At 36.3% G+C, this 15,221-nt stretch overlaps 2 protein-coding genes across 6 annotated transcripts in view; one reads left to right on the top strand and one right to left on the bottom strand.

The window, feature by feature from the left end:
- The window catches only part of Ec (ubiquitin specific peptidase echinus), a 135,975-nt gene extending 128,348 nt beyond the window's left edge, over positions 1-7,627 (top strand). For 4 of the 5 annotated variants that reach the window (XM_072009314.1, XM_072009313.1, XM_072009317.2 and 1 more), the window contains 4 exons: positions 257-631; positions 1,213-1,635; positions 2,241-2,541; positions 2,872-7,627. In XM_072009314.1, coding sequence (XP_071865415.1) covers positions 257-631; positions 1,213-1,635; positions 2,241-2,541; positions 2,872-6,656 — 4,884 coding nt within the window. In that variant the 3' untranslated portion in view covers positions 6,657-7,627. The remainder of the gene's footprint in view (positions 1-256; positions 632-1,212; positions 1,636-2,240; positions 2,542-2,871) is intronic. The other variant, XM_072009315.1, reaches the window with a different exon arrangement.
- A 355-nt stretch (positions 7,628-7,982) lies between these two features.
- Positions 7,983-15,176, bottom strand: LOC139990241 (endothelin-converting enzyme 1). Its single transcript, XM_072009333.1, has 18 exons — positions 15,078-15,176; positions 14,403-14,569; positions 13,579-13,740; positions 13,371-13,454; positions 12,647-12,849; positions 12,218-12,397; positions 11,988-12,098; positions 11,207-11,348; positions 10,962-11,070; positions 10,279-10,369; positions 10,010-10,186; positions 9,820-9,917; positions 9,681-9,739; positions 9,523-9,574; positions 9,307-9,374; positions 9,084-9,229; positions 8,696-8,857; positions 7,983-8,307 (listed from the first exon to the last, which is right to left on the bottom strand). Exons 1-18 carry the CDS (start codon positions 15,095-15,097, stop codon positions 8,125-8,127), a joined length of 2,214 nt encoding a protein of 737 aa, XP_071865434.1. The 5' UTR covers positions 15,098-15,176; the 3' UTR covers positions 7,983-8,124.
- Between the last annotated feature and the right edge of the window lie 45 nt (positions 15,177-15,221).

The following is a 15,221-nucleotide window of genomic DNA, read 5'->3' as shown; positions in this document are numbered from 1 at the left end:
TTAATTCTCGTTTACGGAGAAACTAATCTTTGATGCCGTACATATAAAGTGATTTTGCAATTTAAATAGAGCATAATTATCAGAATTAATATGTGTTTTTTAACGAAACATGAAACGGTTAGTATTAGTAGCGTTGATATTGATACATATGAAATGTGTATATAATGTTGATTTTCGAACGAAGGTACAGATAAATAATGTTATTTCTTAGCGATTTCTTCGATCGATGATAAAAACTTGCGTCATTTTGTCTCAGGTATGGATTTACTTCGACGACGCAACCGTCAAAGAAATTGGACCACGGTGGGAACAGGTGGTGGAGAAGTGCAGAAGAGGCAGGTATCAGCCGTTGCTTTTGCTGTACGCAACTCCTGGAGGAACTCCGGTGAATACGGAGAATGCCCCGAAAACCGTGACGCCTTTTCCGAACGGAAATGGACTGAAGACACCCCCGAAGAATAATGTTCGACGATCGATCACGCCCAGCCCGGAAAAACCATCGATCAACAGTACCGCCAGACGTGCCATCACACCAAATCCTGATAGTCCTCCTCACCCTTACACGCAACGCAGGATTTATAGTGATTATCAGAATCTGACGGACATTCAGAACAACATCTTTGGAAATCAGGTAACTTTTCAACTTTGATATACGATATCGATCGCTATATTATTAATTATCCTTAATTAGATATGGATAGTCTATTTATTAAATTACAGTGTTGTAGAAAAATGGTGTGATATGTTTATCTTATTCAATAATTTTGTCTAACGGAAAGATCTTGATAAAGCCTCCTTTTTTTTTTTTTTTTTTTTTAGAATTGGAAGTATATAGATACTTAAATGTTGGAATATTTAAAATATTTCTATTGCATTATGATACTCGAATGACGGTCTAAAGTCGAATGGTCTACGGTCAAAGACTAAATGTTGGATCGAGATTATTTAATGAATCATTTGCATGTTGAATGATTGAGACGAAGGAGTTGAGAAGAATCCTTAATTTGAGAACACTACAAATACAAATAAATTTTATAATAAAATCTGTATGCTTTCAGATATTAAAAGGAACGATTGTATGAATTTGTAGAAATAAGATGTTCTTACTTTTGCAATAAAAATTTGACTCTATTCCAAAATATATTGAAACGTAAAAGATGTCAATTGTATTTTCATAATATAGAAGAAATATATTTCCATTTTCTGTTGAAGGGTGTTGATACCGTCGATGGAGAGGCGGAATCCAAGTATATCAGTCGACGTGCCGTGGAAAACGTGATGCAACAGCAGAAGAAACAGCAAATGCAGCTGACACGTAGTCTAAGCGCAGGGTCGACACCACAGGATGCTATCAGTATTCCTGACCACTTGAACGTACCACGGAGGCGAGATTCTGGAAACTGGTCTGGTGACCGGAACAGCGCTTCCTCGAGTTCCTCCACTACGATGGATAATCCGTATTTGTACATCGTCAATAAAATGCAGAGGAACTCGGGTGTGCCAAAAAGCCCGACCAGCAAATCTGGAGAACTCTCAAGTAGTAGCAGTGGCCATTACGACGCTGGATACGACTCGTATTCTTTGTCGTCCACGGATAGCCTTCCGCTCCAGCAAGGGCTAAAGCATAACCTGCAGGTGCGTGTTACTCTCAACAATATTGACATAATATTAGTAGCAAAAGCTGTGGATTTGGCAATAGTAGATATAAACCGTGTAACTGAAAATAGTGCAACAAGAGACATTACTGTACTGTGAAAAAGGCTATTTCCTTGCGGAGAATCTCATAGAAAGGATGGTACAATTGATGAGATGATTTTTGGCGAAAAATTAAATCAAAAGTCCTTTATACTTCTACTCATCAATATTATCTTCTTTATTATCGCTTATTATTATCGATGTATATTTGACAAGTTGTCGGTATTGTCTTGTTTTTTTTCTTTTTAATTTTAGACATCTTATATGTAAAAACTTTGTTCTCACTTTTGATTTAGTTTTTCATAAGAAATCTGTTCTTTCACATTGTATTACTCTTTCTAAGATTACTCTGTGCACATGTACACTGTGATAAAAGATTGTGAGGATATTTTTCTTTAATAACTCGACTCGTAGAATCTTCTTAAATTTTCCTTTGTTTTCAAATTGCTATTTTTTCATTATATTAAATTTATCTGATACTTTCTCAATACCGTAATATTATTAACGAAAGGGAACGTAGAGTTAAATCGATTTACTTAACATAGCTTGCCCAGATTCCGGAAGGTTACCAAGCTTCCTCAGGCGACGACTGCGAGCGCCTCTGCAAAGAAACCGACGCACTCTTGGACAAATCTCGAGCTGCTGAGGACGCGGGCGACCTCAGCACCGCGGTAGCTTTGTGCAGTGCAGCCAGCAGCAAAGCTAGAGCCGCCATGGATGCACCGTACAACAACCCTCACACTATCAGAACAGCAAGGATGAAGCACAATACTTGCGTGATGAGGACCAGGAGTCTCCACAGAAGAATGTTGCAGGAGCAGGCTACAGCGAATGGAGAGAAGGAAGGTGAGCAACTAGGAGTATTTATAATTTTTAACTGACGTGAAGTAAAATTTCTAGAATATAATAATTTTCTCATTTGAAGACTGTCTGTTTTATTTTGTGCATTTGGTTTCATTTTTGTTAAATATTTATAAGAACTAAACGGCAGACCGAATGAAAACAGATTTATCATCATTAACTTTTAAAAATTCAAAGAAAATATTCTCGGCAGTGTAAGGAGGACCATTGATCCTAGGCTAGGATGAAAAAAGTGATAGGATATTATATTTTATACAAAATCATCTAGAGAATTTATAAATCAATCCATAACACGCATAAATATATATGTTTCAGAAGGAGCACCAGAAGGTAGACATTCACGAGAGAACAGCAAATCCGGCCAACACTCTCGACAGAGTTCCAGGGACAAAGGAAACCATTCTCGACAAAACAGCCGAGAACTCCTAGTAAATCCTCCCTCTACAACTACCGACAAACCTGCCACAAAGAGCATCGAGATCTACGCCACGTTACCAAAAAAGAAGACCCTACGCAGCAAGGCAACAGCCGTGAATGTGATCGAGGATGAGGAGTACATGTTATACGATCGACCAGTGCAAAGGACGGGATTATTCAGTCGTACCAAACGTTGTGACGACGATAAGAAAGACAAGAAACGAGCTCGAAGTGAAGAAAGAAACAAGAACGTCTCTAAAGACTTCTCCATTGCTCCCTCCCGTTCTTCTCCCTCGCCGAAAGGGGCCAAAGTGGAAAAATCTAAAGAAAATGACACGATTGCCAATAACGTACGAAATTCTCAACCGAATAACGCCAATGGCGAACAAAAACAAGGCAAAAAGCAACACAAAATTAGAAGAAAATTATTGATGGGTGGGTTGATCAAGAGGAAGAATAGGAGCATGCCAGATTTACGAGAAGGTCAGGATGGACAAACAAACGCCAGCGTGGAGGGTACCTCCAACACTTTACCGAAGCAGTCAGTGGACGATTCAAGCGTTGGTTTAAAGGGCAACGAGGTGTGCCAATCTCTAAGTGGCTATTTATCAGAAGGACACCTAGAGTTTACTGGAAATAGTAATGGCAGCCCAGGCAGTACTAGTAATCCAAACTTGGAGAGAAGTCGTCTGATGAGGAAGAGCTTCCACGGCAGTGCCGGCAAAGTGTTACACGTAGCGAAGGTTCCTCCGCCTCCTCCGCTCAGGACCACTTCTCAACTTAGCAAGTCTAAGTGTTCGGGCGAAGTGCACAACGAGCAGCAGTCTGAAAAATCGGTCTATCCAACATCAGAAAGTCAATGTACTTCTAATCCACCTCAAGATCAGAATGGAACATATTGGAATCACGTAAACGCGGCAAATTCAGCTGGTGGAGCTAATAGAACGTCTAATTACACCGATTACTCGTCCGAGTCTCATTCTCTTCCATTCTTACCCTCTTACAGTTTGGAACAAAATGGCTCGAATATACCAACGTCCTGTCCGTCGAATTATAACAGCAAACCTAGAATTCAAGATGACGTGGTACAGTATGCTAATGGAATCTTGTATGAACCCACGTTTGTGGTTACCAGAGCAGATGTGCACAATGAACAGAGTCCTGTGAAACAGCAAAATCAAGTGGATTCTCTGCCTCCATATCCTGAAAGTGGAAATGTTTCTCATTCGAGACAACCCAGCGAAGACTTCCCCCCTCCGCCATATCCTTCTATTCATTCTGTATCTCATTCGAGACAAGCTAGCGAGGACTTTCCACCACCGCCACCTCCTATTGATGAAAGTTCTAACCATGTTCATGATCAACAACAGTATCAGGAACAGTATCAACATCAGTATCAGCAGCAACAGTATCAACAGCAACAGTATCAGCAGTATCAACAGCACCAGCAACAGCAACAGATCGTACATATGCAGCAGCGTCAACAGCAGCTGGATAATCAACATATTAGTAGCTTATTGTCCCAGTTGCAGATGAAAAGGGATCAGATTTTAGCCTGTGAAGCTCCAAGAGAGGAAAAGAGATCCGAAGAACAAGAGGAAGAAGAGAAATCGTCTGGAGAGACTTGGTTACGTGAATTACAGGCGAAACAGGCAGAGAGGAGGATGAAGAAGCAGGGTCCTCTTGAACAAGATATTCCAAAAGTTAGATCGTCTGCTCCAACAATTTCAGGACCAACGATCGCCAGGAGAACGAGCGATTTGATGATGAATAGTCTTGGCCAAAGTTACGATCAGTCCAGTCGGGATGTGCCCGATTGTCCAAGGGTCATTTCTTCTGTTAAAGACATGGCTGCTAGATTCGAGCAAATTAAGCTGCAACCAGTGCCTAAAACAGAACCAGACCAGAAAATTCTAATGAAGCAAAATGTGAACTGTGTTTCTCCTTCTCCACTGTTAGATGCTCCTCAGGATGTACAAGTGGAAGAATCGAGGCCAATGAAGCTATCCACAGAAAATCTGGCAAACTTTACTAAAACCGATAATTCCTCGAGTCAGTCGATCATGAATTCGAGCTTCGAATCTAGTTCCAGTCAGAACAGTTTTATTTCCACCACAGCTCCAAATAATCCCATGCAAACGCAGCAGAGCGGATTAAATCAAGCAATCATGTCGATGTCTCTTACGCTACCACATGAAAACGGTTTGCCTATTGATTATCCAGAGGATGACATCAGCGAAGTTGCTATGCAGAATACCATACAGAATACGACGATTCTACCAAGTGAGGACGATATCGCGCCGAGGAAAGTGAAACGACGAATAGGAAAGAAGAAGAGCGTCTCGTTCTGTGACCAAGTAGTTCTCGTTGCAACTGCAGAGGACGACGAGAAAGATTCTTATATACCTAATCCGATTCTGGAAAGAGTTCTTCGATCAGCGATGAACAAGCCAGAAACTGCTCAGGTCCTTCGAGAGATTAGAAGTCTTCAGGAAGCGGAGATGAATAGAGAGAATTGCACTGCCACCAAATTCCAACAGCAGACTCTGCCACTGAAAAGCGAAGCGGATAGTGTTCCTGCGACTCCGTATCAAGATCAGTTGAGAAGCGTGAACCCTATACCTATACCAGACACGATTAAACCTACTTTTGGAAGGCAAAATTCAAACGAGTCGGTGGGATCATTGTCAGACAAGAAATTATGTGGTTCTTATGGTAATGAAGGGCAGGATGTTGTCAGGGATAGCTACTCAGGACTTCCCAATGTATCCAAACCACCTACATCGTATTCTCCCCAACTCCAGCAACAGATAAGATACTCTCAGAATGGATACATGCCATATTTGCAGTCTCAGTCAACGTATCCCCAAGCACAGACGTCTCACCCAAGAAACCAAGGCATTCCTCTGTCTCAAACCCAGAAACCAGCCAGTCCTTATCCCACTCAAATTCAATATGTACAAAATAACGTGCAGCAACAGAAAGGAATGTCCCAGAAGAGCAGCTATCAGACTTATTACCAGTTAGAACAACAACATAATCAGATGAACAAGCAGATGTCTCAGCAACAGCAACCTAACATGAACCAGAGGATTACGAATCACAATGCAAGTCCCATAACTGTTCAGCATTCGCAGCAGCAATTTGTATATCCACCAACTCAATCTCCGAGCCCTTATCAGAACCAATACAGTCACAGTTCCTATCAAGGTTATCCCTACCAATCTGTTCCTCAGCAGAATAGAATAAACCAACCTCTTCCACAGTATCAGCCACCACCCAATCCTCCAACTTCCTATCAACAACAACAGAGCATGCAGAATTACCAACAAAGACACGATAATTATCAGAGGGCACCGCAAAAGGCCGATCAACAAAATATTTTGGCACCAAATCAAACGTATCCTAATGCATTGCAAAATGGCCAGATCCAGTCGAATATGAAGTATCCTACGTACCAGCATCCCCCTGCGTCTAAACAGAGTAAACAAATGCATTTTGTGCCCACGTCAAAGGGTAACCCGACAGTGGCACAATCTACGTCTCCGTTACAAAAGCCTACGGTTGGTGGCACTGTAAGAACCGCGCCGTGTCATCTCTGCCGGAAGAAACAGGTGACTGAACCTGCTATTTACTGTTCAGACTGCGACTTTTACATGTCTCGTTTCCGGCCAAAAAATTGAGGTCTCTGTCGTATATGTTAACAGACAAAATATTAACGAATCGACTCGTCGATTTGGTAGCATGTCCTTTGTAGGAAATGTATAGACGAACTACAATTAACGCGTAGGATAGTACTGTCTAAGCTAAACTTCTTTTTTGGTATGTTAATGATATAATAGGGGTGAAACGCGCCCTTTCATTTTTGTACAAAGTTAAGTTAGTCGTAGATTTGATGTAATGGAAGACCTTCATCGTGCAGCTACTAACTAGATGTATTCATGTACCATTGACCGTGTACTTAGCGACGTTTGTAATTTATAGTGAATCATATATGTAGAAGGAGACATGGTCTCATATATGTATCAGTCGTGTTTTAATGTAACATCATTTCGTGGTTTGTACATTAGGCTAACGTAGCAGATATGTTTCTCAAATCTTGTATCATTTGTACTTCTCGTGATTCTGTTGTACATAGATTATTTCTATGTAGTCTTTAAGTTTCTTGTAAAAAAAAAGTCGATGTAACTCTCTAAGGGTTAGCTTTACGAGAAAGCGTTTCTGTTTTTCACGCATACGCATGTATGAAAACGCTGCGATTGTATTTTCGTTCGGGAGACAGTTTGTCAGAATTGTGATACTAGCCATGCTACATAGAGTCTTATCATTAAACGTTTAGGAACCGTATCGCGACGAAACGATACGGATAATCGCACAAAATCGTGAGAAATAGAGGAAGCGTGGAGGGAACATGATCTCTGATGAAAGCGTGAAGTTTATATTTTATGTTGATAGGTGTTGATGTTATATATAATTATTGTGTACTTAACAGTTACGTTGTATTGTAACGATTGTCTATGTGTACTAGATCGATGTACAAATCCACACACATCCCCTTCCCTCGATTTTATACGTTTTGTATAAGTATTTTGTTTTAAAAATACTTGATTTCCTCCCGAATGACATTGAATAAAGCGCCGTCGAAATATTTCAACACGTGTTTCACAATCGGATTCATTTGACACCTCGATAGCCAGTATTACTAGAAAGATGTGACGGTGGAACAGGAAAGGATATTTTAAATATTTATTTACGAAAATGGGACAAATTTTAAGAGGAAAAATCTGCAAAGTAGAAAAGATAAACAAAGATGAAAAACTTTTTGCATTTGATATATTTTTATATGAAACCTCAGCAATCATTTTTCACTGATATTATCAGCAACGATAACCATTTAGATCTAGTGAAGACTTTCTGGATATTCTAGATGTTTAAGAATATCTAGAAAATTTTTGTTACTTTTCAAAGTCTCTAGAAAATTCCACTGATGGGAGAAAATTTTTAAAATCTTCTTGCGTTAAAGCAACATTCACTTTATTGCTTATAAATAGTAAAAATAATGAAAAAGACATCATTACTTTGTATTGCAAACCAACGTTAAAAAATAACATCTCATTTGAATCTATACTTTGTACAAAGTCTACAAGTGTTTCACAATTGGTCCCACAAGCTGCACTTGTGTTGTCGATTCATGGAACTGTTTTGTGGGCAATTGAAGACTTCGGAGAACGCGGCCATATTCGACAGGGGTCCTATGACGCGATATTTGAAAGGACTGTGTTCGTCGAATTCCATATATTCGTCGTATCCTGACTTCGTCGTGGCACACCAGTACTATAAAGTTAAATTGTGTTAATTAGTCGCCAAACTTTTGCGTGGTATTTCTTGAGAGATGAAATTAAAATTCGACAATGGAGAGACGACAAAACATTGTTTTATGATATTTGGCTAAAACTTTGTTTTTAACCGATTGTTGATACTTAAAATATTCTTATGAAACGGTAACATTTTTCATACTCGATACCTCAACGAATCTGACTCAATTACTGTAGTAAATTTTCCATATTGGAAATTAGGTAATTTTTTATTCCATCAGACCGAAGCTTGTTTCTTTCGCCAACAAATTCCAATACGTATATTTTTAGTAATTAAAAATTTTACACGTTGTCGATATTCGACGAATTTAATGAAAGTATTATGTATAATATATACAGTAACTCACATTTGCCAAAGATAAGAAGAAAAGCTTGTCGTTGGAAATATCTTCAAAACCTGGTAATTTGCTTTGAACTTTCTTCTTCTCTGCTTTCTTATACGCCGAATACGCGATTTGCACACCAACTGAATCCGATATATCTTCACCGTTGGTGTTAGTCCCATTTAACTAAATCCAATTATACTTTATTAGTATATAGTTCCTTTTATTCGAACGAGAACAAAAAGCAATCAGATCATTGCGTGTATTTTACAGACTGTCACAGGAACAATAAAAATCTTCGAAGTAATTGCGTAATTTGCGTAGTTACGCAGTGTACAAGGTAAGTAATTTTCCACCAAACAATTCAGATTATTTTAGTTGATCAAAAATATGTGTTGACGAAAGAATTTACCTTAATGTCCTCCTTAGTATCGTTTGAGATATGCAGGATATAGTTAGAATACTGATCGACAAAGCACTTCGCTCTTTGGTCGTATCCTTCTAACGCGTTGTGAGATTCCCATGGGATTTTCTTACCGTCTTTATCAAGCTCTATTCCTAATTAAAATAATACGTAGTAGATATAGTTGTGAATATAATAATGCAATTAATTTAGGTAATTTTATGGGGTCTACCTATTCTATCGCAACCATGGCCTAATTCATGTCCAATTGTAAATCCGCGACCTCCGTAAATAATAGCGCTGATAATTCATACATTTATTAATAAATTATTTTAAACAGAGTTTAATTTATTTACATAAATCGATATATAATTGATACGATTTAAATGCAATTAAATTTAAATACATTACCGTGATAAATTTAAATTACAAATAATGTGGAGCTTACTCTGGTAAACTTGGAGTGAAATAAGGATCTTGCAGTTGAGTCGCTAATAGAACTGAAAAATTAATGTTCAACAAGAAAATTCTAATTTCTCTTCAGTAAAGCTTGGCTTCTTAGTAAAAGGATATGAAAAATAGATATTTTATTTTTATGACACTCACAAATTGTATTGGTATCTGGACTATAATGTGCATTATACGTCGTAGGATAATCCATCCAACTGAAAAATAATACAATCAAGAGTAGATACAAAATTATAAGCATTTTCCAACTAATTAATACTCTATGGAAGAAACTCACGTGCTTTTCTCAACAACCTGCTTTAGTATTTCCAGCTTTTGTGATTTTTTGTTTAAGGCGTTTAAGATATTTTGAAAGTAATCCGAACCAATGGAAAGCTGAGAAAAATTTATAGAATAATTACGTGTGTGTTATGTATGCGCAAATAGTTCGCGTTTTCCTACAACTTTCAATATTTTCAAATAGATACCCCATCGTAATATCGAGTAACTGCATCATCGTTCTTGTACCACTCTGGATATCCAATTTCTATCCCATAATCATCTATCTTTTGCGACATGTCTAATTTTATAGAACTTGGAAGCCAATGTGTTCGCTCTAGCTGGTTTTTTAATTCTTCCTTCATGTCTTTAACCACTTTCATTGCCTTGGAAATATATAGTAAAATAACAATAATTTCCGGGTCTGTGGTATTCGTTATTTTTGTGTTACTTAAAGTTAATGTAAATCAGATTTTACCTCATGAATAGCGTAGTCTGGCATATATCTCTTAACGAACATGTAGGAAATGGCGGTTTTCATTTCCAAATCGTTCACGCAAGTTCTCCATCTGGAAATTGACGAAATACAATATCTTTCAATCGCTAGAATCTCTTCAAGTTTTTACATAAACATTTCATTTATTTGCACTGCAGAATTATTAGAATATCGATTAATAAAAAGTTTGGGATTGCTACTTTGTAAGGAAGATTGAAGAAACAAAATTGGGAACTGAAAAAGATGATTAATATCGTTAAAAGAAGTTTTTATGTTTAATATATAATTATTTTATTTTTATTGAAGTTGCTGTTCGATTAATATCTCTCAAACAATAATTTATTTACGAAATGATACAAAATAAATAATTTGGAAACGATACAAGGTAAGTGAAAAATCCGATTATCATCAATTCGGATAATTAACGTGGACTCTCAGATACCTCGTATCAAAAGGAAACGTCTTAAATTTTTTAACCCAAATTAAATTTTAAAAAATCAATACATATACTACTTAATAATCTGATGCCATCGTCAAATTCAAATTATTAGAATTTGAAACTCTAAACATTGTACGACGTACTCTAGAAAGCTCGAAAACATATCAATATTCGTTTAGCCACATGATATAACATCATGGAAAAGTAAAATGACCAAAGAATATACCGTGGGGTAGTGTTGGTAAAGTTGTCTGACTTGGCAAACATTATGTTCCTCATCTCCTGCGTGGTATATAACATGAATTTTTTCACCATGTTCCATTGAACGTAGTTTACTATAAACAAAGGAAATGATAAACGTGAAAAGTGACATTTCGAGAGATCACGTGTCCAAAGAAAATCTTAAGTTGTCAAGTAATTACAGTGTTATAATTATAAAAACGAACAACATTTTAAAGTTTCTGTAGTTACCTATCGTACGTTGAGTTGCGTTTCCAAGTAAGGTGGCCACTTGGTGCAGGAATTTGGGATTTTGCACTAGAATGGGTTCAGATGAGTTTACGTGAATGTTCGCTTTATTGCATACATTTTGTATTGCTTCCAAAAAGTCTATCTGCAAATATTTTTTACCAGACTGTTATCCTATATCGTTTATTGCGGATTTTAATTGCGATTATCGATTATCAATGCTTGTAGCTGAATACATCTACAACTGAAGAATGGTTATTGGTATGCAGGAAACGAGTATTATAGTTGGAATTAACCATTAACGCTCCGACTTTTAATTGTGAATATGGACCGGTAACTCCAACTTATTCTCATCGTACTTCGACTTGCAAGTTTTTAAGTATCAGATTTTAAAGAGTAGAATGCCGCACATCGGTGATGCTTGAAAGGCACACTTGGAGCGTTAAGTGTTAAAATAATGTAATAGTTACGTTATGTAAAGAAGTATGTCAGTGCAGCATTGATGATTTAGAAAATCACACTTGACTTTAACACTAAATAGAGCAGAAAGGAATAGGAGGTGACGGCTTTAGAAACCTATTGTTTTTACTTACATAGGATAATAACTTATATAAAAATTACTTAATATAAAAGATTTAAAAAGAATTTCGTATTATTGTTGAAATGTTTTCGGAAATTCTCATTTTGTAATTCGAAAGCCTGTTTGATTTCGATAACATTTCGTTATAAATTTAACTTAAATGATATCACAAAAAAATAACAATAATTAAAATAACAATTTTACCTTCGCCGGAGGTGCAGTAATATTAAAATTATTATAATACTTTTGCAATTCTTCGATCGTCATTCTGTTCTTATTTTTGAAATTCTCCGTTTTTAACTGTTTAACTGTAATCTATAAAAACAGAATAGGTATATTCTTTGTTATTATTATTATTATACCTTATTCTTTTTATATTTATTTCAAACTATAAAATTATTTATATAGCTCCTCCAAATGAAAAAGATAATTACTTCTGCAAGTAGAAGTTCAAAGTGAACCATTTCTTCTACATCGGAAGTTAACTGATTTTCATCTAGAGTGTAACCATTTTGTCTTGCAGAAGTGTTAGCTATGTATTTTATATCAGCCATGTATGCTTCGATAGGTTCCCTTTTTACGTAGGAAGAATCTCGTTCAATAACTCGACTTATCTGCAATACAAAGTTTCTTGGTAAATGGTTATTCGAGTATTCTTCTGAATTTTGATTTGAGAAGTTTTCAAAAGAAAAAGACATTTAATATTTAAAAGGAAACTTTAATATACGATTGAAACGCAAAATGTCACATATCAACGAGTCTTCAAGCTTAAGAGACTTTCTACAATTAGAAAAACGCTATTGTTTCGAAAATGATCTAAAGAATGCGCTATAAAATTCGAGTAATTATATTCATCAGCTTACCTCCAATATGTAGCGTTTTCTATTATTCGGATCAATATCATAATCAAAAGAATAGAAAGCTTCGCTTTCCATTAATATATATTCCTTATCAATTTTTTGCCACGGTATTTCATTCCATTCGCTCACAGGCATCGCCATTGGCCATCCTCCAGTACGATTCAGGACCTCTTGAATCGGCTCAAAGCCTCTTTTCTCAATTGCATCTACCAAGATATTTTCAGAAAAACATTCCTTATATTTTGAAGGTGGAAGCTACTATTTTTACTTATTTACTTTTACTTTACTATTACGTGCAATACGATACTATAACGTTCATAATTATTCGATTTTGTAGTTCAATGAATTAATTATTCCTTGTGTTAAAACAATTATATTTGGAGGGAATTCTAATTCTAGCATTCGGAGGGAATGCTAAAAAAACCTTCAGAATTCTGCTATCGTAAAAAGTCCGAACGTTAGAGAAACGATAATTTATTCGAAGTTCATTTACTGCTTGTTAATTAGAATTTTTTGACGCATCTTCGTTTCTTTGCAATTTTTATACCTTGAAGATATTCAAATTTTCCGAATATTTTAACTATTTCGTCGAATTTATTTATGACGAAGCAAATTTTGAAATCAACAAGGATACTATCTGTACAAATAAGTTATGGATTCTTTCGAATAATTATGCACATACTAAGGATAATTTTCAAACGAACAGCCAATTTTCCAATTTTCCTACCTACATCCATGCAGGAACGATAAAATTCTTTAACCATTTTAACAGGCGGGATATCGGTAGAACTGATTTCTTCCTCAAGGAGTTCTTCAAAGAGAAAATTTAAAAGTACATGAATATGCGCATTATGAAGCAAAGCGGTAGATCGAAACAATAGCGAAGCAATCATATTTTTCTAATACTAAAATAAATCGAGAAAATATTTTCTTGCCTTTGATTCGTTTTTGCGTTTTGTCCAAGCTAATGTAATGCTGAGACCACGTGTCCATGCTCTCTGGTATAGGATTGTTCTTGCCCCATGAGCCGCAAGCGTACTGGTAGAAGTTTTCGCAAGGATCCGCGGTGGTATCTATGCTTTGCTGAAGTTGCTTCGCTGTGTAATAAAAACGTAGGAAAAATGGAAACAAGAACCGGAATATCGTTATCTTAAGTAGCAATCAATAAGCAAAATATAAGTAAAAATTAACTGTTTTCCATTATTATTCGTGTTCAAGTTTTTATTAATTACTTAATGATATTTGATTCCCAAACGTTGGAACTGTAAATTTATCGCAAAATTTTATGAAACAAATAAGACAATTAAATTAGAAGAACTTTCATTAAATTGAAAACAAAGAAAAAGTATATTTTAAATATTAGTTTTATAAAAGTGCAATAATTTAAAGGAAGAAATCGAACGAATCGACTAAAGATATCACTCGGTCAAATTAAAGAAACAGTCAAGAAAGAAATGACCGTCAAAACACATTAACTTCCTTTAGGTATACCGCAACATACAAATGTCGTACATAATAGAAAATTACAAGAAACCTTTGAAAAACATGATATGAGATGATTCTTCATTCTTATAACGCCTTGCGCGTTCCTCGAGAGTAACGTCAGATTCAAAGATTTCTCGTTTTCTCTTCTCCTGGTGTTATCGTTCGATAACGTATCGACAGTAGGGAACACAGCTGGTTCACTTACATAACGTAACTCATTTACAAAGAAAATTACAATTTATATAAATATTATGTCTCGAAAGCACGAACGTACCGATCTCGCGGCAGTGCGCGGTGTCACAAATTTGTGGATTTTGACTTTCATGGTTGTTGTGGTCCGGATCTGCTTTCATGTCATCCATCGTATTCGCCGTTCTCCGGGTCCGAATGAACGACGACGAAGGAAGCAGTGGTATCGCGGTAACGACTGCCAAGTGACATCTACAACAGATAAACAAGATAAACAAAATGAACAATTTATAAACAATTCAGTATTAAACGATTGAAAAAGGATGCGGTGACAGAGTCGAGAAAAATATGTTTTGATTCGATTGCTGATTATTATCTGTTGCATGATCCGGTGATATTACTTTATGATGCACTCTTATAACATTACAGTTCATTATAGTAAAACATATAAATTATAGTATCAACAATTATAATTATCATAATTACAATATTATAGCTCCAAATCCTAATTTGAACTACCTATAGTTCCGACTGATGTTTCATTTCGATGAAACATAGTGATGGTACCTACGACTGATATTTGCTTTTTAAATGCAGACACTTGCGAATTATATTTCTATCGTTTGACCGACAAATAAACAAATATAATTTATTTAGCTCGTAATTTTTTTTTTACTATCATTGTTGTTTAAAACGAGATTTGATGTGTAATTTCGTTAGGATGATAAATGAATTGTTCGTTTACTGCGTGCTCACTTACATTAGCCAGAGGAGCTGCATGGTTTCCGAGGGAGCGGAATACTAGACTGATGTATCCGTCGTGGTAACGAGCTATCTAAAACTCGCCAAAGCAGCTGCCTTTTTCCCGCGGAAGTACCTCGTGCGCTCCTTTTAAATTCGCAAA

Source organism: Bombus fervidus, chromosome 8 (assembly GCF_041682495.2).
Source record: "Bombus fervidus isolate BK054 chromosome 8, iyBomFerv1, whole genome shotgun sequence".
Lineage (NCBI taxonomy): Eukaryota > Metazoa > Arthropoda > Insecta > Hymenoptera > Apidae > Bombus > Bombus fervidus.
The sequence above is the reverse complement of the archived record's forward strand: the minus strand, read 5'-3'. Positions and strand labels throughout refer to the sequence as shown.

Bases quoted from the DNA above. Each gene is read 5' to 3' on its own strand.
- LOC139990241 (XM_072009333.1), bottom strand. From the start codon at position 15,097: ATGCAGCTCCTCTGGCTAAT. The intron at 14,570-15,077 runs GTAAGTGAGCAC...TATCTGTTGTAG, and splicing joins ATGCAGCTCCTCTGGCTAAT to ATGTCACTTGGCAGTCGTTA. The intron at 12,850-13,370 runs GTAGGAAAATTG...ATATCTTGGTAG, and splicing joins TCGTTCCTGCATGGATGTAG to ATGCAATTGAGAAAAGAGGC.